This window comes from Pezoporus wallicus, unplaced genomic scaffold (genome assembly GCF_028554395.1).
Source record: "Pezoporus wallicus isolate ANWC-B61680 ecotype Strahan unplaced genomic scaffold, APGP_CSIRO_Pwel_v1 contig_787, whole genome shotgun sequence".
NCBI lineage: Eukaryota > Metazoa > Chordata > Aves > Psittaciformes > Psittacidae > Pezoporus > Pezoporus wallicus.
Window position 1 is genome coordinate 522,409 of NW_026641881.1, and position 24,574 is coordinate 546,982.

At 37.1% G+C, this 24,574-nt stretch overlaps 1 protein-coding gene across 1 annotated transcript; it reads left to right on the forward strand.

The window, feature by feature from the left end:
• The first annotated feature begins 52 nt into the window (after positions 1–52).
• On the forward strand, positions 53–23,273 carry RCBTB2 (RCC1 and BTB domain containing protein 2). The gene is made up of 12 exons (XM_057425655.1): positions 53–274; positions 3,156–3,314; positions 3,744–3,894; positions 6,000–6,166; positions 6,868–7,026; positions 8,339–8,446; positions 9,452–9,594; positions 11,387–11,577; positions 15,459–15,585; positions 18,278–18,414; positions 19,012–19,142; positions 22,570–23,273. The coding sequence occupies exons 1-12, from the start codon at positions 236–238 to the stop codon at positions 22,708–22,710; spliced, it is 1,653 nt and encodes a 550-aa protein (XP_057281638.1). The 5' UTR covers positions 53–235; the 3' UTR covers positions 22,711–23,273.
• Positions 23,274–24,574: the final 1,301 nt, after the last annotated feature.

Sequence of the window (24,574 nt, forward strand, 5' to 3'; positions counted from 1 at the left end):
AAGAATTATTATTTGAGGTAAGAAAACGGAAGAGCAGAGTCTAACTGATCACTTGACAATTGAATACAAAACCAAAATTGAGTGACCTTTGTGTTTATTGTTTTCTCACCCCACAGAAGCAACTAGTTCTGACTTTAGTATTGTGTATAGTTCCATAAAGTATTGTTGCAACAATTTGATACGGTGATTTTAACCACAGTTCTCTCTCTGCAGGGTGACACAAGCACAAATCCGTATGGAGGATGAGTCTCCTCCTCAAGGAATCAGTGTCAAGGTCAGAGTTTGATTTTGTACTGAGAATTTTGTACTGCTGTATCCAAAAGAAATAAGCTTTGTTCCATTTGGCAGTAGATTACTACATGCTAGTAGCTGTCAAGATAAGCAGAAAACCAAAGCTATAGATAGAAAAATTATACTAGAAAAAGAAATGTTACTTATGCGATCCACATAATATTAGAAGAACAATATGTTTGGTTTAATTGGGTTGAATTGCTCCTTTGGCTTACAAGGCTGATTTAACTTAGTATTAATTTCTAAATTTAGATGTTGCAGCCTAATGTTTCAATAACATAAACTTGTTAGAATTAAGTTTTGTAGCAGAATTTGAGGCAAAAACTTCCTCTCATTTTTCTATTTTCTTTGAACACTTTGCATGTAAAACTTAATGAAACATCATTCAGATTTTAAGCTTAATGATAATGCCTTTTAAGGTGATCTGTATGACAAATAAAACTGAATGACCAGCTTTCAAACTGATTGCTGAGGTCAGATGAAATGAAGAAGTTTCTTGAGGTGTAACTGAGAAACCTGTGGGGTAACTGGGCCAGATGAAATCTCAGATTCTGGTCTCTGTCTTTAATGAGTTTGTGTAATATAATGAGGGAACTGATCACTTATGGGACATAAATATTGGCAGGCTGATAGTCCAATGTTTGGGGTTGATATATATATATATATACACATACTGGACAAAATATAATGGAGAAATGTGAGAGAAGAAAATCTTGAAAGGTGAGAGAGTATTTGTTACTGAGTTGAATGTAACTAATAACTCCAGAGACTGGAGGTAAGTTATGGAAATTTTTTAGTCTGATAAAGTTTGTGATTATTTCTTCTGTTTAAAAAAAAAACAAAAAAAAAGGTGTTTCCTTGGTTGCTTTTAATAATGGTAGTTTGTTTTTTTTTCTTTCAGTGTAGTATTTTAGTGTTGAGAGATGTTACAGTTTGGGTTTGGTTTTTTTTTTAACATGTTAATTATGAGAGTAGAACACAAATGCTTTGAAGAAGGAGGTTACAGAGAAAAACTTTCCTGTTCAAGATGAATGGGTTCTGACCTACTGTGCGCTTGGAATTTAAAGCCCACATTTTAGACCCAGTATGTTATTCCACTAAGGGAATCTGTACAACTGAAGGGCACCCTGACTGTCCTTTTGAACCTCAGGCTTCATGAGTCTTGAGCAAAAGTGGAATGCAGTTTTGTTGATGCAATTGGAAGAGCAGTCTGTGATGCTTTCAGTATTCATTATCATAATTTAGAAGTGCCTAAAATCCTCCATAAAATTAATGCTAACCTATTGATATAAAACATTGTTCTACAAACACCAGATGAATGAAGCCTGATTCCATACAGATTCATGTCCTTTGTCTCTCATAACCATGCTATGTGTCGTAGAAGACGGCATGTGCTAGAACTAGCTTTGACCTACTTGCTTCCTGACTTATTTCATAACATACATGTCTGATTGGCCAGCTGTCTACTGCCAAATAGATTGTGTCAGCGGAATCTTACTTCCCTTTCGCTTACAAATTTGGCTGAAATTGGTCAGTTACTTGGTGTGTGGATGATGGGGAAAGAACTGGTGTGATCAAAACCGCAACTTTTCTTTAGTGATGACCAACCCTCCTTTCTGTTCCTCAGAATTATATATAAAGAAATGTGTGATTAACTGCTATTTGTGTAAAGATTTTAATTTGGGATTAATTTAGGGTTAATGTCTGAAGTTTAAAACGTTATCTATGTTTCTGTGCACATTTTTTCGCAGTAAGTGGTACTAATCAAAAAAGCAGTATCCTTACTACTGACATAACATGCTTCAGACTCCAAGCTAGACTTTATTCACATCTTTGTTTCAGAGGCAGAAAAAATTACGCTCTGTAAGCAGACCATTTTGTAAGTCTGGTACTTGCTAGAAATAAACTAATGATGCAGTCCTCACTGTTACACGGTGAACTATGTAATGCCTGTGATAGGCAGAACCTATTCTTACTTTACTGTCCTGCACTTAACCTTCTGATCTGGCAAGTAATGCTGCTATTTTTTTTCATGTTCAGAGCCTGTTTTAATTTCAGAAAAGATAATTGGATGCATGCCCCATGAAAATTTTGCTATTAAATTTTGATACTGCACCATTTTTTTTCTGATTTATGATATACTAAAACAGTAGAAATGTTGCATGAGATTCAGACATTAGCTTGACTAGTTTTAATAACTGAAGAGACCCGTTATTCTTTTCCTTTAATTAGAAACTTGTCATTGGTCCTTGGATAAGCTGGGAAATGTGTAATTATCTTCTTTCTTTTATTACATGTCTACTTACATAAAATGCAAATATTCTTAGGAAGTTCCCAAAGATTCAATTATTGTTGAAACACAGTTTCAAAAATAAAGGAGAAAGGAAACATTTTCTCAAGTTTCCATTTTCACTGTGTGAAAAAAGTGTGTATTTTTCAAAAATAAGTATGTTCTTGGGAAGACTTTATTATGGTTTCTTCTTTTAACAGTAATTTTAGCACCTGAGGAAGAAGAAGCACAATAATTTCAAGTTTTTAATGTATACTTTGCACTCTGTATTAGAATCCTGTAAATTCAATTCTATAAGTTATCAGTTATGTTGTATGGATACATTGAAAACATGACCTCATCCTTTAACTTGTTATATGGTACTTTTTTCCATGCATATAGGTCCTTTCTTTCTGGATCACAATGTATTCATTTATTTTAATGGCTTCCCAAGTATAGTTCTAGAATTAAAATACTGGTTTGTGCTTGAGAAAGAGAATGGTGTTTCTCTCTTTAAAAAAAAAAAAAAAATCACTTTTTACTGTCCAAACGTATGTTTTTATCTCTGTCTAGATGTCATTTTTTATAATATCAGGTCTTGGAAGCAACACTACTGTCAGCCCTGAAGATGCTGGATGTTGGGAAATGGCCGATTTTTTCTCTCTGTTCTCAAGAAGAGCTCAAGTTAATTCGTCAAGCCTGTGTATTTGGTAGTGCTGGTAATGAGGTGTTGTATGCAACTGAAAATGATGAGGTAATTATCCAAGAGTATATATGAACGTGACATACTTATCATTTATGCATAAAGTTACTCTGAAAGCCAGTACTATGATAGTATAACTGGAAAAAGTTGCATGCTAAAATGTCTGATTGCTAGCAAAATATTTCCAATTCAAATTAATGGCTTCCTACCACAATCAGAGGATAAAGAGAAGATGGAGTCAGACATTGTGAAGGTGCATAGGGACAGGATGAGAGGCAGTGGAAAAAAGAATTTACCATGTGAGTGGTTAAATTCTGGCGGGGTTGTGAGATCTTTCCTTGGAGACTTGATTGACTGGCCATTTTCTTGAGTCATCTGATCTATTTAAACCTTTGTTGAGCAAGGAGTTGGACTAGATGTCCTTTGGAGGACATCCTCCATTCCATCCTAAATTATGATTCTATGATTCTTTTCTAACAGGTTTTTGTGCTTGGCATGAACTGCAGTGGGTGTTTGGGAACAGGTGACATGCAGAGCACTATTGAACCAAGGAGGTTAGATTCTCTATGTGGCAAAAAGATAGCCTGTCTGAGTTATGGAAGTGGCCCTCATGTAGTTCTTGCTACAGAAGGTAAAGTATGATCTGAATATATATTTCTGTATTTCAGATAGTCCACTTTAGTTAGTCCAGCAGATGGGGAAGGACTGTGCTGGTAACATAAGAGAGAGAAATGGGATAGACATTCCTGGCTGTCAAGTCCAACATGTTTACATGGTGAATATGACATGTCAGCTAGCTCTGTTCATAGGTAGTTCTTTTCAAAAGTTTATCAAGCTCTGCTTTGTTCTTTTTGCTAATTTTGGAAGTTTTCTTTACTTTGCAGTTAAGTTTGGAACTTCTGATTGCTTTTGAAATGCTTTAGTGGCTACATTATATGTGCCAACAGTGACCTTTAGCTAAAATGCATCTTTTCTCTCCTGTGCCTTTTCTTTCCTGTGCTTTTGGGTGTGAGACCAGTTATGTTGCCTCTTAACCTTTTGTTTTGTGTTGTCTTGTTGACACTCTATTATCAACATCGTACTAGTGGCCCTTCTGTTCATAATTAAGTATGTTATTCTGGAAGACAAATAACTAATACTGAGTTCCAAGTGATGTTCTGTTAGAGCCTGCCTGATTATGTTAACGTTTGTCTCTTTCTCTGTTAATGAGAAGAAATCTTTTTGATAGTCTAGATTAGATGACCTAAGATAGGTGAGGGGAGCTGTGTTGTACAGGTGTGACTATTATTTATATTCAGTTACATTCCACTATTTTTTGCAGTCTTAAGAGTAGACCGTTCTAGATGCTTTTTATAGATGTATCTGAATTCTTCTGAGCTTTCCTGCTGGCAGATCTCACTGACACACTCATAGTCCTTTCCCAGATAATGAATTATTGCAAAAGAACACATCCAAAACTGATCCTTGATGATTTTTACTCATAACTCCATCCCACGAATAACTTCTATTCCGCCTCTTTTAACCTACTTTTCAGACAGCCATTACATATTTCACAATCCTTGTGTTAATTACTATCATCTCCAGTTTATGTTGTATGTTTCTATGTGGCTGTTTCACCTGTTTACTGGAATTTGTATTCCCATGTCAGTGAAAGGAAGGAAAGGTTTTTTGCTTTTGACAGGAAAAAGTAATTAGATTTAACCTGTTATTGCAAAGAAATACTGGTTTAGTGAGAACAGTTTGCCTTTGCAGTAGGGAACCTTCATAGGGATTCAGGAGTTTGGTGATCTTTTTTAGAAATCTGATGAAATTGTCTGTCAAACCTAGCCCCTGCAATAACAGTATAACCTAGGTTTAGAAATTAGGATGATGATTGTGATGGACAAGATGAATGTAAGACAGTTATTCGTCAAGTCCTGCACCACTGTAACTAGAGGACACTGCATTTTAAACAAATGAAAGAAAGGGAGTACAAAAAGGTGTTAGCTTCATGGATAATAGGGCAATATAAGAACAAAAAAGAGAATAAAAAGTGCCTGGTAATATCTGTACTCTAGTGATTGTAAATGCTTGGAAGTGCAAAAAGTGACTAGGCTCATGTTTGCCTTAAACAGCAGCTTTTTTCTACTGCTAGTTGAAGACAGAATTTTACACTAGGTTGACCATCAGTCTAACAGAGTTAGACATTTCATGCATTCTTAATTTTACTAGCATGTTTCTCAAAATACAGAACATAACTAGTATGTTTAAATAATAAGTAAACACTATTATGTTTATTAATAAGTAATAATAAGTTTTTCTTACAAGCATCCTCATACATATTTTAAAGGAATGAAAGCTTGTTACTTGAATTTTCCAAAGTTGAGAAAGTACCAGGGCAGACAAGAAATTCTGTTTTCTTGTCAGTTACAAAGAAATGGAAATAGGGACTCCTGACTGTCATATATCATTTTTTCTTCTGTATTGCACTATTTCCTTTCTTTTAGCTATATGTTTTCCTTTACTAAGATTCTGGTGATACTATCCTGTTAGATTTGTGGTGAACACTATGTGAAGGTAGTATGGGTATTTTCCTGGGATTAAGAGCCCCAGAGGGCATATACATACATCTATATATATATATACACAGTTAAATAGGCATATTGTTATTGAATTTGACTTCTCAGTTTGTAATTTTATGTTGTGTACTCATTGGAAAAACAGATTTTAAAACATCTTTTTACATTTTTATTATAGAAGGAGAAGTGTATACATGGGGTCATAATGCTTATAGTCAGTTGGGCAATGGTACAACAAATCATGGTTTCATTCCATGTCAAGTCTCTACTAACTTGGTGAACAAGAAAGTCATTGAAGTTGCCTGTGGCTCTCACCATTCTATGGTGTTAACATCTGATGGAGAGGTGAGAATAGCTGGAATAAATATCTCTTTTTCTCTTAATGAAATTCACATATGTGAGAAACAGGAAAATATTTTGCACTTAGAGCATTAGGCCTTGCTTCTTGTTACCCTCACAATGCTAACGCATTGCTAAGCAACACAAATGTTTGATAAAAATAGAAAACCTGTTAGGGTCTAGCTGCTTTAAGTGTATGCAGAACATTGACTTTTATGCCACATCTGCTTGTAATAACAAATCATAATGTGTTTGTAGGGAGCAGCCGGTTCCTTTCTATGCTATACGAAACTGTAAATGCTTAGTGGAGTTAAAGCTGACATAAATATAAATCACATTCGTGTAAGGATTGCTGCCCACCAAAGTAAAAAGTTTTCTGTCATTTAAGTTGAGATGCCATTAGTGTCCAGTTAGCCATTTTACTTTGGATTCTGGAAAAATAGAATTCTTCCTGGATTAACTCAATTGTCATCTTGCCTCTTACATTTGGTTGGAGGAACAAAATAGAATATATAAATATTATAAGTGGCATATTTTTGATGGAAACAACTAAATTGTAAACCTATGTATCTTCCTAGGCCTTTAAAAGAATACATCCACTTTAACTCAAAATGCTTTTTTTTTTTTTATGCATATAACTTTTATTTCTTGAATATGTACTTTGAACTGTTATATGGTAATTTTTTATGACAATTTTCTTACAACAGGTATACACATGGGGTTATAATAACTCAGGCCAAGTTGGATCAGGTTCAACAGCTAATCAACCAATTCCTCGAAGAGTTACCAGCTGCCTACAAAACAAAATAGTAGTTAATATAGCTTGTGGACAAATGTGCTCTATGGCTGTGGTGGAAAATGGAGAGGTAAGAAATTTTAAGTGAACTTTCTGACTTAATTTTGTATGATGTAATATCGTGGAATTAGATCATTTCAGTAATGAACTACTACTCAGAAAAGAAGTGTACCTTTCCAGATTCCTTCAAATCTACCTCCTTATACTGCTTGTAAAAACCTTTGTCATAAATTGTTCTATACATTCTGACGTACTTCAGCACACTTTCCTAGCCATGCTGATTATGGTTTCTCATTTAGAAAGGAGGTAGAGTGAAATAGGGAAAGTTGTTCACTGACATGTAATTTATGGCTTTTTGGTGTATGAGATTACTCATAAAATCTAGCAGCTGTTACTTTGTGTCAGCTATCGAAGTTGGCTTTGAGTTGAAGGAATTCAAGTATCAAATTTAAAAACAGTATTGTGGAGGTTAGGAGACTTTTATAAATTTGGGGATTAAATCATATTGAATCTACATGTACACTTAGCATTTCATGATAGCTTCATTTTCTCATATGAAAATAACTAAGTTTGCATCACTGATTTTAAGAGCTGGTATATTCTAGCAAAAAATTCAAGTGCTGATTAATATGTTATCCCACTGCTGCATTCATAGAAAAATAAATTATTTTCAATACTAGAATCTTGAGAGTGTCAGAATAATCAGTGAATGCTATTTTAATATGCATATAATATATATGCACAGTTTGTCTTCAAGAAAACAGAGAGAATAAAAGTTCATTTCATACATTTGTTCTACTGCAATACCCCTTGAATTCCTCTCATGCATTTTACCCTCATTGCAAAGATACTAAGAGGGTTGTAGCGTTCTTGTTGTTTTACTTTATATGAACTGAAGATTTTGGGCTGCCTACATCCTCACTCAAAGCATTTCAGTTTATACCTAAATAGCTATTGACTGTTTGCAGTAGAACATATGTCACTGAAATTATCAGAGCTCAGTATTTTCGCTTTTTGTTATGTTCATCATAAAGCTAATAACAGCCCACTGAAACTGTTGTGCATAGCTCACAGTTTGTACTCCATTAGGGTGGTGTATTTTCTTTTAGAGGATTTTTGAATGAGAATTTAGCTCTTGGGAAAAGGGAAGTATTTGTGCTGAATTTGCTCTGTGCTGGGAAACACCCATATGAATCACTTATTTTCTACTCTTCATATTAAAATATTGTAGTCTTACATAATCCAACTCTTAAAGAGCAACATGAGTATGGAAATTTAGAATTTTAGATGAGCATGCAGATGGTATTTTAAACAGCAATAGCATACAAAATTTGTGGTGCAGAATAACATAGACAGTTGAAATCCCTATCTCTGTTTTTAAGGTCTATGTCTGGGGTTATAATGGTAATGGCCAGCTTGGACTGGGCAGCAGTGGCAATCAGCCAACACCATGCCGAATAGCAGCTTTGCAAGACATTCGTGTACAGCGGGTATGTGTGTGACACTCCTTGTCAAACTCTTTGGGAGCCATTGAATACATGCCAAGGCATATGCTATGTTTGAAGGAGATAATCTTTTATCTCTCTGTTTGAAGCACTGTTTATAGGAATAGAAACATGTAACTTAAAATGGAACTCTCTCAGTAGGGGAGAAACTGGGATCTTGTGGAGTTCAGTAGGAATTTTGCCATTATTCTCTGTGACTTCAGGATTTTACGTACATAGGACTAGGCCATTGGAAATGTTTTTTCCTTTCCTTTTGTCATGTAAAAATTAAAAAAAAACAAAAATCCTGTTATTTTAGTAAATAAGAAAGTCTTCATAGGCTGCCCCATTCTTAATTAACCCCTTCTTTTTTGAGATGATGTTGCAGTTTAGCATTTTGTCTTTCTGGCAGACTGAGTATCATTTTCAGAATCATACTCCAGCCACAGTGACTAACTGGTCTTTGGAGTCTGAACAAATTGTTTCCAACTGCTTTTGGTCAACAGTTGGTAAGATTCCTTGGTTAGTCTTGATCTTGTGTGGCTGTTACACTTATTTACAAAATATCTGGTGAGCACAGGGAGGGGGCAGTTTAGTGTGGCTGGCAGGCAGGAGAGGAGCAGATAGGAAGACCTTGCCTATTTTTACAGTGGTAAGCTATTCGCTTTGGAGCAGTTGCTCATAGAGCAAGGTCAGTGCAAGACAGTCTGCCTTTTTCTGCATTTTTTTCTTCATACTGTTCATATTTGTCATATAACTTCCCTTGTATCTCAATTTCTAGCTATTCTTTTGCTTTACTCTTGAGATCATCTGGCAGGGTTCCTCATACATTTTTCCTCAAAGTCACCTCATCTACTTTGCTTCCCTTTTTAATAAACTTATCTGTATCTGTAGTTTTTGTAATTTTTTACACTAGTATAGAATCACTTGATGTATAGCATAGCATGTGTATATCTGTATTAACTTACTGTTACATAAAAATGAGATTTTTCTTTTTATTATTCTTTACAGGTTGCCTGTGGCTATGCACATACATTAGTGCTAACAGATGAAGGTCAGATTTATGCCTGGGGGGCCAATTCATATGGCCAGTTAGGTACTGGGAACAAAAGTAACCAGTCTTACCCTATAACAGTTGCTGTGGATAAAGACAGGTAATTCTTATAGTCTCGCCGTCAGATATCAGTTGGTATACTCTCAGAAGAGCTACAGAAAATTATGTCATTTTTAATGTATTTTTTTGAAAAAATAACCTATCGTGTTTTACAATAGTTCTGCTAAATGTGAATGGAATTTTCACTGAAAGTCTGCCCCATAACCATCCTTGTGAAAGAGAAACTTAATGTTCTGAGACCGAATGTGTTATTTTCTGCTTCGGCTCATACTGTACTGTATAGGTCTTAATTGCAGTTTCTCTTCAGTGGTGTAGTTTCATTGTTTGAATTCAGCAATAAAGGCTTTATTGTCTCTGCATAAAAATTGCGGTTTAATATGCTACTTTCGACAAGAAGTGCACACAGAAAAACTGAAGAGTGGACATCTGCAGTTAGTGTTATTTCTGCTATTAAATCTGGCTCGTAACCCAAGATGGAGCAAAAGGGAGGAGCTCGCTCTTTGTATTGTTGCCTGAAAATCATGCTTAGATTTTTACAAGTTAAATACTTTCCTGTAAGACCTTGATGGCTAGTGGGGCAGTTATTGCTATTGCTGATGTAAAGCCATGCATTCATGTGGCGAGAAATTTGAATCTGTTCCTTACTACTGAGGTCTTGAGTTTGGCCTCATATTGTGAATAATAAGAAAAGTGAGATGTCCCTCTCTAAACTTGCGTCAGTTATTGTACGGAAGAAGCAACTCCTCTCTGGTGATGAGACATGGCCTGGTGTTGAGCTTTTCTTCGTGTGTTCTGAGCATATTTCTTCATGTGTTTGTGCTTTGCTTACACTGTAACTGATTTTTTTCTAGACACTTCAGCTGCAGTTAAATTGTTACCACATTTCAATACATGTATATATTGAAAGGTATTCTATGCTGCCTTTCCCTTTTGGTGGCCAGAATATGCATTCCTGGTGTCAGTGAGGGTATTACCTCACTAAAGCCTGCAAGATTTGTACATACAGCTTTAAACAAGTTTTTTTTTCCCAGCCCCAGGCAGCTGGGAAAACAAGTAAACAAGCAGTAGTCCAGACTGCAAACCAGTGGATTGTGTAATCCCCCGTGGGAGTTTTGAAATCCCAAATCAGCATTAGGATTAGTGAGATAGCCTAACCTAGCTAAAATACACTTAGAAAAATATTTTAGTGCTGTTTGGTTCTGATTTTAAATTTTCAGAATAAAAGTCCATTAAACTTAAGTAATGATAATTGTATGAGTAATGACACTTCAGTGTTTTAATTTGACGTATGTTTAAATTTTTGTTTTATAACTGTTACCAATAAGCAAGCAGGAAAACATTTTTTCATTAATTTTCAATTATAGCCAAAATGTAAATACCTGTTTGTTGTTTGTTGCTTTTAAAAAATACCTCATTTCCTTCTTCATCTTCTCCAAGAAGATGTATCTTTTCTGCAGCTTACTGCAACCATTCACCTCACTGCCCAGCACCACTGACAACATTTAGAGACTTAAAACTCATCATAGCTATGTCTGAGGGGGCCAAGGGGGTCAGTACAGCATGTGCTGCAGCAGGCAATGCTGCTCTGCTGCAACAATGTCTCCTTACTCCCAGGATGCTTTCTCACTTTCTCAGTGCACACTATTTGAAAAAATATTGATGGCCCTTTTAATTTTGCTATGTACCATTGGAAAACAATTGCAAGATTGGAAGTGCATGCGTGCTTGCAAATACATTTTGCACTAGAGAAAGACAGGAGGTGGTGAGTTTCTTCACTGCATTTTGTTCTTGAGAATGACTTGCTTTTTTAATTTGTTTGCTTGTAAATTCAGAGTTATAGAGATTGCTGCCTGCCACTCTGCTCACACGTCAGCTGCCAAGACCCAGAGTGGCCAAGTGTACATGTGGGGCCAGTGCCGTGGGCAGTCCGTGATCCTTCCCCACCTCACGCACTTTGCCTGCACTGATGATGTGTTTGCTTGCTTTGCTACCCCGGCTGTTATGTGGCGTCTTCTGTCAGTAGGTGAGCTTAAATATTTCTCGTTTCAACGTCTTCTAATTAAAAACATTAGTGCATAAAGCACTTGCATGTATTTGAAGCTTAAACTTAGTTTCTTGCAGAAATTTATACTGGGAAGCATAATCGTAATCATATATTATATATGTGTAAATGGCAATATGGAATTGTAAAAACTGTGAAAGCCTGATGGCAGTGCTAATTGATTGTCTGTTTTATTGATGTGTTTCATTTCTGTGGGGAAATACCTTGGGCTTGGGGAGGGTTTTTTGCTGTGCAGCCACTGAATGTTACTGTAAAATGGTCACAGGTGGAGAAGCCGAGCTTGAATTCAGAGACTTGAGGAGCCATGCAGAATGTTTACGAACCCTTAAGCTTTCTTTGATGCCCTTAAGTGTACTACTGAGAATTGAGGGAGCCAAATTCCAATGTTCAGAATTGGCCGCAGGCACTTAAGAGTCTTATTGTAAGTGATCATGACAAGGGCTTCTGAAGAGAGAGGTTGCTGGATCTTAGATATTTGGCCAACACTAAGGTCTGTCTTGTTGGCTTTGGCTCGAAAGATCTAAGTATATAGCGTTGTCTAACAGAGACCTCATTCTTCAGCTACAAATGCAGTTCCATATTGGTCGCTAATGAAGTAACTGGCTTAGGTGACCTAATCAAAGATGAGACTCTTGGGGTTGTCTGTAGGTGTCGCCTGGGAGCATACACTAAAAGCTAAAATGCAGCAACTTGTTAATGTGTAATTTGAGCTGTACTGAGTCCATCGTGCTTCCTTTCCACTTCTCTACTGCCTATGTAATTGCTATTATGTCGCTGCATGCTTTTGTCTGACAATTGTAGAACACTCTTTGCTCCCTTGGTGCTTTCTGGTTGCCACGGTAAGGAGGTTCTGTTAATAGTACTCACATTTCAGCTTTGAGAGACTGAAGGATTAAATGGGGAATACTGTTCTCAGGAAAGTGCTTTGACAAAATTTGCAGTTTAGGGCACAGTCCAGAGACCCCCATTTTCTCTAGGTGAGGCAGTTGTGCTTTCTAGGGTGGCTTGTTCAGAACTGTAGGAGACATGCTTAATTACTGGGGAAATTTTTAATATTGCTAATATTCATCTACTACTAGCTAGATGTAAATTGTGTTACTGAACTAAAATCCCAGGCAATGGAGTGGTTCATTCCATGTAGATACGTGTTTGTCAGTTAAGTTATACATGAAAGTATCTGTAGTATATTCAGAGTTTTCTTTCATAGGAGATGATTATTTTGTGAATGGGATGTTATTAATATATGTATCTTCTTATGTACAGTAGCAGGGTTCTGGGGCTCTTCGTAGAATCATCTTCCATTTGTTCTTGCACAGTTAGAATATTAATTCATGGTATTGGAATTTCTCGTCCACTTTTCTCTTGCCTTTTCTTCTCAGTTTAGTGCAGAGAATATTGAGGAATTTTACAAAGGAGAGTGGAACAAAGTAAAAAGCATAAACTGCCTCTTTTTCATTCCTCATAGGGAAGACAACTGTTTGAGACTGAAAGTGCCTGTTAGGTTTTACAGTGCTCATTTCTGCAAATTCATCTTTTCTTATCTTCTTTTACAAATGATAATTTCAGTCAGAAATGCTGATCTAGGTCATCTAAAAGAGTCCTGATTGGGATTATATATGATTATTCCTCTAATTATCACCTTTGTGCTGAAGACTTCCAAGTAACCCATTTATTAATAAGCATGTTGCTCATTAACACTCAGAGATATTCACTCTCTCTAATGCAGCGTGGTTAAGACTATGTCCGTAGCTATTTCCCAACACATCTTTTACTGTGAACAGTACACCCAGCCTCCTTGCACTCTTTCACACCTTGGAAGTCATTTTTGACTGTAGCACCTCTTCATATTTTGGGGGTTTTGACATTGAATTCTTGGTCCCTCTGGAAATAATGTTGCGACATTGTGGCAACATGGTAGCAAAGCACGAGGTAAAATCTTACCGGAGGAAAAGATTGTTTTATTTTTAAACAAAATTAATTCAGATGCACTTTCAAACCCACATTCTCATACGTGCCAAATGGTCTGTCCAGCATCCCAGCACTAAAATGTGTATTCAGGTGATCTGAGCAGGGTTCCTTGTGGTGACACTGGATAAAAGATGCTGTCGATCAGCCTTTATCATGTGTCCTTGATTTTTTTTTTTTTGGTTAGATGACTCTGTGCTGGTTTTGGATATGCCTTTTTGCATGCTTTAGGAGCTGAGGGTGACTGGTCTCTCCATCCTGTCCCACCTTGGTGAGTTGTCAGGACTGACTCACTGTTGTTTGTCTATGGATCTGCATGGTGAGAATCCTCAGGCAGCTGCATCCTAGGATTTTAACATCTGCTGAACTAAGTGCTATGGACATCTGCCATGCTTACAGCCCTTCTCCCTCAGTTGTATTCGGGTGCTTCAACACCCATTCATTCCTTGTTTGTGGCAGTTCTTATGTTTCTAATACAATTCTTAGCAGTGACTACTAAGGAGCTTTCTTGGTTTTGTGCCTTGTCAGTGTGAATTGTCTCTTCATTTCCTTCCTTTGGTTCCCCCTTAGCTGCTGTAACAAATAAAAGCACCTGTTTCCCTCCAAGAATTTCCTAACTGAACTTCACTATATTCAGTTTACCTCTGCTGGTTGTAGAAGTCATCATCTGGAGATGTGTATTGCTGGATATATGAATTGCCAGTTAGCTTTGAAGAAGAGCTTCAGCTTTGCATTGGTTTGTAAAATTGTTACTTATTCAAATAGAAGAGGTCTGAAGAAAAAAAACATGCTGTACAAAATAAGAACTAACAAAGTATTTTAGAGTACTATTATATCAGAAGGATTTTTTTATTATCATTACATTAGATTCTCCCCGATCCTTTTACCTGTCACATGGTGCACTTGATGATTATTGCCCAAATTGGGTAAACCTGAACATAAGTGATATCATTTAAATGAAATGAAAAGTAATTGTGCTTAACAAAGGTTAACACTATCCAAGTGTTAATTTTTTTCTAGAGCTTATGGTGAAGGTCTTTCCATTTCCAGTAGAATATTATTCTTTCTTCTAGCTTGGTAGGTTGTAGGACTTAGCATTCATGTAATTTTTTGTAGGGAACAGCTTATTACTGACCCACAAGTAAACCAATACTGTGTATTTATATGGTAAGAAGGCAAAATGTTTTCTGGGTTAAGAATGAGGTTTGGGAGGTGGCTTATTTTTTAGTACTGTAAAAGAAAATAGTTCTCTGAGGCTACTAAATATGATAAAAACAGTCGGGAAATCAAAATTTTTATGCAGACAACAGATGGCTTTTCAAGGATATCTGGTAACTTCATAATGCAAGTGTCATGCACAGTGGGAAATACCTTTGACACAAACAGGAATATGCAGACATTCACATGGAGTGCTTCTAATACCCTAAGTCTAGGGAAAACACTTTTTGTATAGAATTGTAACTGCTGGTATTTACCATTGGGGATATTGTACTGGGCAGGTGACCTTTTAGGTATCTTAGAATAACTATCATTTTTCATTTAGAATAATTTACCCAGTGATGCCTGATAGCATTTGCTATTAGATGCAGCATTAAACTTCTGAGACTGTGTTAATTTTCTTTTTCTGATCTTTTATAGATGATTTAGAGGAATTGGAATTTTTTTTTAACAGAGACATAGTAAGGCTTGAAGAAAACTATCCTTTATTTGCTTTTCTGAGGGTTCACACTGAACACATAGTCTGCTGGGTTTTATTACTAGCCTTACAGAGATGTATTTATCAAGAGTGTTAATGGCTGACAGATATCCGGCATGTTATCATGAGAGATACCTGTGTGTTACTTACCATTTACTATTAATCCCCCTTTTTATTCTAGAGCCTGATGACCATCTAACGGTAGCCCAGTCACTAAAGAAGGAATTTGATAACCCTGAAACTGCAGACCTGAAGTTTCTAGTGGATGGAAAATACATTCATGTTCATAAAGTTCTTCTCAAAATTAGGTAAGGCACAAACTCTATAGTTAAATACAAACTAAACTGGATAGTATAGTCTACTGTGCTGAGTAACTACTGCTTAAAATTCTTGACTTACTCTTGCAAACTCCCTTTTCCCTCAGTCCTGGGATTCACCTGCTGTTCTTTCACTGTTACTCTCTATTCTTCATTTCCTTGCTGCTTGGAATTTTGAAACATGCTGCTTACTACCAGCCTTTTCATCACTTCCCTCTGTCCAACATGTATTCTCTTTCATGCTACCTAAATGGCCTTGACCCTGATTTCTAATAACTTTTTTCTGCTGAGGAAAAGACTCTCTTCTTTCTGCTGCCTTCCCAGTAGTTTGAATCAGTTTTTCCTCCTTCATTTGCTTAGCTTCCTCCACTGGGATGATTTGAGGGTTTTGTGTCTATTCTTGCCTTTCTTTCCTTCAACAGGACCCTTCAGCTGTTTCAGCAACTTCTGTAGGTGCTTTTCAGATTTTCCTTTTTTTATCAAACTTCTTATCCTGCTTGTTTTATCGGTGAATTTGAATTTTAAGCTGGCTTTTGTTTGTTTGTTTTACAGCTTTTTTTTTTCCCCTCTCTTTTCTGTTCTCCTCTTACTACTGCACTTACATTTATTACTGTTTTCTTCCCTTTACTGGTATCATTGCTTGTATATTACACTCATGCCTGTAGTCCACTGTCTTTGCAATGACATCTGTCAGATACCACTTCATCAGATACCACTTCAAATCTTGTGTATCCCCAGAATGTTTCTGGGGTTCTTTTTTCTGATAATCAGACTACATGTAACTTTCCTTGTTCCTTTTTGCCCACTCTACTTTTCTCGCATTATATGGCATTGTGGGAAGAAAATGTGAGTCTAATTGTGAAATGGATTTAAATGTAGGGCATTGTCAAAATAATATGCAGGCACAGTCTACAGAATTATTAATATTTTCTTTAAGCCTTGTAGTCTCATGATGCAACTGGATCAGAGGATAATGTATTTAAAATGCTATTTTGCAGCATTCAGCCTGTTCCAGAGCATTGTAATGAATGTAGTGCTGGTAAAAGTTCCTTTTCATCATCCAGCCATTTCTTTACTACTCATGAAAACTTTTCTCCATCTTGTTCTCTGCCTGCTGTTGAGCTAGATCATGTTGTTGGTGGTTATTACCTTGCCATGGTGGTGAAACGGCTGGGCAACACCTAGTTCACTGAGGGGCTGGGCAAGCAACATGTCTGCAGAAACAGATACATTTGAGTATTTGGGTGGGATTTGCCTACTCTCCATTTAACCAGCCAAAATGAGGTGTCTGGTCTGTCTCTGCTGAGAGATAGAGGGAGAGCGACACTCCAAAGGATGAGTCACTCCAAGGTGTTTTGCAGGCTTAAGGATAAGTACCAACTGATTTTTATTTATTTATTCATTTATTTTTTGAGAGCGCAATGGCACCACCTTCTCTCTGACTTCCTACTTTTGTGTGGTCCCACTGGGAAAACAGACCATTCCCAGTGTCTGCTCCACAGCTGGATGGATAGCATGGTCACCACTACTTAACCTGAGACTCTGGGAGACAAAGCAGTTGGGTTTGGTCTGCCTCTTCCAATGCCACAATGCGGTAAAAGATATGGCAGAAGCTAGATAATGAGTTTTTAATTTTTTTATGGATTTGACTTGAGGTTTATTTATTTTATTAAAAAAATGTAATACGGAGATAAAGTTCTTTAAAAAAAAAAGAAAAAATTAAGATCAAATATGAAGAAGTTAAATTAAGTGATAAAGAATGTCTTTGTATTTGAGTAATGCTGTCTTTCCAATGTAGACTTATCCCAGAGATGTTAAAAGGAAACTAACCTACCTTTTACATCAAAGTTTTAGTAAAAGAAAAGCACATTCTGCTGCAGGAGAGTTTGAAAGTAAGTAGTGTAGTACAAAAGAGTCCAATTAAGTTGTGGCTCTTGTAGGAAAAGCTAACTGAGGTGATGGTGTTTGCAACCTTAGCAAAGTGTTGCAAACAATGCAAATGTTACAAGAGTTTTCTTAGGGAGTAGTAAGTTCTGTGAACTGTAAGTTGCAGTACAGCTGTCAAAGGCAAGGCTTTTTCCTTGTTTCTATCTTGTCTGTCACAAAAGTATTCAGACTTAGAAGGAAACGGTGGTGAAAGATCTGGATGAGGATGTCTTAACCTTAAATATTTTTTTTAATTCTTACGTATAATGGTTAAGTCTAAATCCTATATGGACTCTTGAGACTGGAATAAATAGTATCTAGAGTATTAATAATTTCCCTCCTCACCAGGTCATGTTGGAGAAAACAGTTTGAAATGTGAGACTTGTCTAAATTAATTGTAAGCTTTATCTGCTATGAGTCAGGTAATAAAATTCACAGTTAATGTATAACATATTTAAGAAAATTACATCAAAACCACACAGACCATCCTTAAGGATACTGGAAGTAGAAATGGAGCCTACCATAAAATACTAATAACAGAAATAAAGGAATATTCTGAATTACATATTTATAAAGCTTACAAGCCTTATAAGGCTTAAAAAAATTAACATGCTAAAACTAAGAAATCATGTAGCTAGAATTTATGGTTGTGTATTTAGTGTGTTATGACTGATTTGGTTTTTTTACTAAATTCTCGCTGCAGCTCATATTTCAAGCTTAACTCTCACAGCATACAATCTTTGTTCATGTTTTGTAGGTGTGAACATTTTCGTTCCATACTGAGTAATGATGATGAAATTATAGAAATGAGTGAATTTTCCTATCCTGTTTACCGAGCCTTCCTGGAATACCTGTATACAGACAACATTAGGCTCCCTCCTGAAGATGCAATAGGTATTTGCCATAAATGGAAATAACCCTAGGTTACGGTTTCTGAAAAGTTCAATTTGTATGTCATAACAGGATGAGGAAAGCAGGGCTTGTTAATTTTAGTTTGTTAGCACTTAAATCTTGAGTTTGTCAGATGTCAGGAAGAAGGAATGCAGTAGCAGGAAACATGCCCAAGGAGAATGAGTGGTGGGAATGCAGTGAGATCAAAAATGCAAAATGTTCAAAAAGAACTCATTGTTTCCTCATATTAAGAACTTTTTTTTCTCCTTAAAAAGGCAAGAAACCCCTAAAACTCTTCAGTTTGAGTAGCTGTGGTGATTTGATCATGAATGAAAAGGGAGCTGTCCCCTGGAAGTCACTAATTGATACCTACAGTGAGATACAATACAGTGAACAAGGTGACAGAACACTCACAGAGTAATAAAAAGGTCCGGTTTTGATGTCTTTTGAGGACCTTTAAAAATGAACATTTCATTTAGGGGAAAAAAATAGAGTAAGTCTTTGATTAATTCAGCCTATAACAACAGGGTAACTAATTAATTTGGAAATAAATTAATAAGTTTTGCACCAGGATAGTTAAAGCTGTATGAATTTTCACAGGACTGCTAGATTTGGCAACACTGTATAGAGAAAACAGATTGAAAAAGCTTTGCCAGCAAACGATCAAACAAGGCATTTGTGAAGAGAATGCCATTGCTCTTCTTTCTGCAGCTGTCAAATATGAAGCTCAGGTAAGGAGAACTTCTCTTCAGGCAAACAGTTGTCTTCTGAGAAATGAAACTGTTTTAGATTTCACTGATGAGGCACAATTACTGCAGTTGCCCTTTCTGGCTTCCCAGATGTTTGTTTCTCCCAATTTAAGCTATTAGAAAATTGCAGCTACTAGTGTTTTCTTCCTGGCCTTTTGGCCTGCACTTGTGAGTCAGGATTCTTAATGTGCTTCCTGCCTTGTCATCTGGCATGGCATGGCATGGCATGCAAATTTCTCACTGCCGTTCACTTCTCCACCTTTGGATTTTGCATTGCCTGTTTGCTTCCCGAGTTCGCCGCCGAATCATTTTGTCTGCAGGCATCTGCTACAGTCATTCTGGTACCACCTTTTACAGGCAGTGGGAGAATTTACTTGTAAAGCCCTTCCTTATTTACACTTGTGCTTATATTAAAAAAAAAAAAAAAAAATCCACTTTTGCCATGTTGTTTACAATGAATCATGCTGACATTCAACAAATTACCTATTGTTATTCCTCTCCCTGTATCCTGTCTTCTGGTCTGCCCTTGGCTCTGGAATGTTTCACTAGCACTCAACCTGTTATCAGCAGTACTGCAAGCACTGTTTTCGTAAACAGACAAATACTTTCAAAGTTGTTTTACATTTCTCAACTTCTTAGTGTTGTGCTGATTGTGGAAATAATGTATGGTGGATTTTATTATTTAAGAAGTCTGCATATGTATTCTAAGCTTAGTAACTGTTATTATAACTGAGTATTTTAGTTAACAATCCAGATCTTTCTGTTTGACATTTCTCCTGCTTTACAAACAGAAGATTATCTATTGGAAAAGCCAAAATTTGTAGCTAGTAACAATGTTTTTTAAACATACTTAGATTTTTTGCTTTTGCCTGGCTGTGAAATGTAGGGTGAAGTTTTAAAGGAGGAAAGGCTAGAAGTATAATACAATGGCTTGATAAACAGTTCCAGGTACAGGAAGCAAGTAGAAAGAAGGGACTGAAGTAAAAACTGAGTTTAAAACGTTGCAGTAGTCAGCGTGTAGGCAGCGTACTAGATGAGATAAATTTGTGTAGGGCTTGCAAACAGGAGTCTGAAAGAGAGTTTCGTAAAGATTAGTAGATAATAAGATTATCAGCTGCTGGTTACAAGGCAGTTGTAACCAAGGTATCAGGAAGGCATGAACAGCTGAGGCAAAGAGAAACTGTACTTTCAGTGTGTTGTGGTGGTAGAAGCCCAGCATACAAAAAAAGACTGGACAGGAAGGGAAGACACAGTGGTTTGAACCTCCTAACAGCAGTTTTCATTCAATGTTTACTTTGGAGTTTCTCCCTTTGCAGGCTTTTCAACAGTTTTGAATGTCTTCAAAGCAGAAGTACTTTTGGTTGACCTGTGTCATATAAAGGAGTTTAAAAGTAGTTAAAGATACATTTAGGTGTATTGTGAAGCAATAGAACTAGCCAGGACAAAGTACTAGAGTTTATAATGGCTGAAGCACAATAAAAGGGATTGGCTAGATGACTAAATGCGTGGTACCCTCCTCTTCCTTCTATGATTCAGTGTTTTATTCTGTACACCTAGTATTGTTTCAAAACATGTAACATTTTAACACAATCACTGGATGATGAATTGGTTCACCTGCCCCAGGTGTAGCATCTGCCAAACTGAGGAGTTTGGCACATGGCAGCAAGGCACAAAAGTGCCTTGTTGCCCTCCTTCCTACAGCCACAGTTCAGGCAGGGCTGTAGTAAAACTGCTTCAGAGAAGTGCAGCAAAGACTTCTTTATCAAAGACATCGGATAGTCTCTGTCTAAGGAATCATGAAGTAAGCTGGGGTCTTACAGTGGTACTACATTAATATAGTAAAAACTGTTTTGAGAACCATGTGCAGTGTATCTGCACTTCAGTAAAAAAACTGCCCAAAGAAGAATTATGAAAATGGCCTAATATTTTTGAAGTTTGAAAGGATAGAGTTAATTGTTCATTAAATGTGAACACTACAAGTTATTTTAAAGCATACTTCTTATACAGCACTGTAGAAAATTTAATCATCTCTATACAACAGAATTAAAACCCAGTATTTCTTGAAACTGCAAAATTAGTGACCGGGATTCTATAGTATCTATGGTCCTCTTCATAGATCAGCACCAGAAAAGGCAGCTGGTGTTATATTCGTTTACTGTAAAAGTTCACACATTGACTGTAAAGCAGCTCAGGTGTGGCAGTAGCATTTCAGGTGTCTGCTGAAACTTAAGCGATGTCTTTGACCTTTTACTTTGTTTTTTTATTTCTTGTAAGTTTTTAATTTCTTCTTTACTTACCTTCCCTTTCTTGCTTTTCCAGTACTCTTTGAGGAGAGAGACAATTTACTTCTGTGCATTGCTGCTACCTTACTTCTTTTGAAGGATATTTTGTGCTGCCTGGTCTCTGTTAAAGCTTTAGTTACATCTTGACAGGAGCAATAGACTTGAAACAATCTAAGGAAGAGATTTTAAAGGGAAATACACAGTTTTTCTGCTAAATGTCTTTGTAGTATCCATCCCTGGCTGTAATGTCTGTATAGTTAGGATAGAATAAAAATGACATGGATTAAGAGACCTCTTTTTGCTGTAACCCTTGAAGAGTTGATAGGTCATGGATCATACTTCCAATTTAGGCTTGCCTTGCTGGTGGCTCCAGCTCTGCTTGCTGCAGAAGGCAGCAGGTTGTTGCGTAGGAACCAGATAAAGGGGATTGACCCAGTGCATGGAAAGGAGGACTGCCACTGTTGTGAGGAGTCTTCAGTGGGCGAAATTTACTGTGTGAAATCATGGTTGTATGGCTTAACAGCTTGTATCTGTGCTGTGCTGCATATCTGAACATCCTGCTGCAGCAAGACGAGGACAAGACAGAATCATTTTCACCATCTAGGAGTCCCAGTTTCTAGATAGGGGGACACAGATCCTGGGTTCACCAAGAAAGACATTTGTATCCTACCATTCTGTTTGTGTTCAGTAAGCATCATCAAATGTTACACCATATTTTCCTTTTATCTTCAGCAAGGCTAGGGTATCTGCCCTTGTTCATAGGACAGCTACTGTATTCAGTGCAGGGAGGAAAAGAAAGGAGCCACTGATGCTCTAGTATCTGGGGAAAGTTGATGGTTTCCCTTATTAATAACTTTTCTAATGAGCTCAGGAAATGTGATGGAGTTCTAGGGTCAATTCAGGTGGTTAATCCTGTTTTCTTGGTTATTGAGGGGGGTTATTGAGTAGTTTGTATGAACAAATTTCATCCTATCATTTATGATCCAATCAAATTGATGAGAAAAGGGATTGGTATTGTGAACAATCTGGGATATTCTCTGCTAATTGAATGACAGATCTAAACTGACAAAAAAAAATAATTTTGCTCTCAGTCATTCATATTACAAATTACCTCAATTTGTTCCTAGGACTTGGAAGAATTTTGCTTCAGATTTTGCATAAACCATTTAACTGTTGTTACACAAACTCAAGGCTTTGCTGAAATGGACCACGACCTCCTGAAAAACTTCATTAGCAAAGCAAGCAGAGTGGGAGCATTCCGAAACTGAGGTCTGACTACCACCCTGCTGAGGAGCGTATCCTTTTCCCTGCTGGAAAGACATCTCCTTTGGATCCATGGTCAGAAGGTGCAAAAGTTTGGAAAGAAAGACTCTGTGTCCATCAGCTTAGGAAATGTGTAGAAGTCCACTAACGTACAGATTTTGTAAAAGTGGTTACATTATAGATGTGTGATGAGAGTTCATTGCCAACAGTCAGAATTTAACAACAAAAATGTAATGCAGTAACAGCCCTCTCCCACTTAGAGTCAAGCAAACTAAGCTGTCATCTTGTCTGAGTTTTTCTTTAAATGACCTGTATTTGGACACTGACCTGTTTGCTGCTAAAACTGTCATAGTATATTTTTATCAACCAAACTATGTTAATATGCCATAATGGGCTGCTGCTTGCCTGGTTTATCATATGGTGAAGATAGATACAAACTTGTTTTTCTGAACATATGATGAATATAAATTGTTTTAGGATAAGAGGCTTTCTGATTGGTAGGAGGATGTGTCTCACTTGGTGTGTATTTGGAGTATAAGTACATAAGCCATGAAGAGCTTGAGCTGGACATTACAAGTTTTGAGTTCCTGGCACTTGTGACCATTGTTACAGAATGAAAAACATCTTCCTTTCCATTACTCCAGGCATGTTCCCTGGCACCCCAGTGGGCCAGGAAGCATCCACAGTATTTGGCTGCACGTGAATTATTGTCCTGTGTGTTTTGGTACTGAGAAGGCCACCTGTTTGCTTGTTATCAAAAGAAATCCAAAAAAAAGTTCCACGTGAGGTTTGTTTTCCTGTTTTACTATCTATCCCCAGCTAAACCACCTTAAGAAAGATGGGGGAAAAGAGAGTTTTGAAGTGGTAAAATGGGTCTTACAATTAAATCATAAGAGTGGAACTAACATTATTTTCCATGTGGCAATAAGGACACATTGTCCAAATACATTGGTTCAAGTTCTCCTTTGTTCAGTGCTGGGAGGTACCATACCACTTACCTTACAGGCCTGTTCGAGGTAAGAGCTGCCCTCTGGACTTGCCTCTCTCAGGACTGCTCATCAAGGGGACCAGATGGCTAAGGCAGAGTAGACGCTTAATTTCTAACAGACTAAAGTGAGTTGACACCCCCACCCACTGTTGCACAGAGGGAAGTCTGCCCCCTTACAGAAGACACTGAGTTTATGAAGCATTTACTTGAATTTTTCTACTAGATAACTGTGAACTGACCCTCAAGAAATTATTTCTCTTATATTTTGACTGATGAAGTGGCCTTAAGAGCCTTTTGAGGCATTTTACAAATGGAGAAGGTAAAAAGCTGGGTGTCCAGGCTCAGTTCACTGATATACTTAGTCTTGTGACCTGTCATCAGATCCTTGCTGTGCCACAGAATCGTTCGATGACTTTTTCTAATCCTTAAGTGTGGTTTCTAAGAACCTAATTCCCTTAAATGATTGCAGCCTCATTTCCTCATTTCTAAAGTAGAAATAACTGTTATTGTATTGGAGGATCTCTTCTCAAATAATCCTGTTTCTTGAGGTGGAAAAGGAGAAGTATGTCCTCAGACAAGATGAGTAGTGAGTAGTGCCTCTCTTCACGTCAGTCCCTGCGGGTGTGAGTGGAAGGGCAAGGCATCCAAACAGCAGAATTTACTTAGGAAGGGAGACATAAGCAAATTATTTTGGAAAACTCTGTGGTAAAAATTTACTTGTGTTTGAGACTTTTACCTCACTTTCATTAGGAATATACTGGATCATCTCCTGCTAACAAGTGCTCCTGCCACCCCCTCAGTGATTAGTACAACTTCCTCCAGCAGCCGAGGTCCATACTTCAGCAGCTGTGTCAGTATTTCGTATTCAAACAGAACTGGTT

What these genes read in the sequence shown, in the direction of transcription:
- RCBTB2 (XM_057425655.1), top strand. Translation starts at nt 236, where the DNA reads ATGGAGGATGAGTCTCCTCCTCAAGGAATCAGTGTCAAG. An exon ending in TGTAGTTCTTGCTACAGAAG is followed by an intron (nt 3,895 to 5,999) that starts GTAAAGTATGAT and finishes TTTTTATTATAG; the next exon opens with AAGGAGAAGTGTATACATGG. An exon ending in CTGTGGTGGAAAATGGAGAG is followed by an intron (nt 7,027 to 8,338) that starts GTAAGAAATTTT and finishes TCTGTTTTTAAG; the next exon opens with GTCTATGTCTGGGGTTATAA.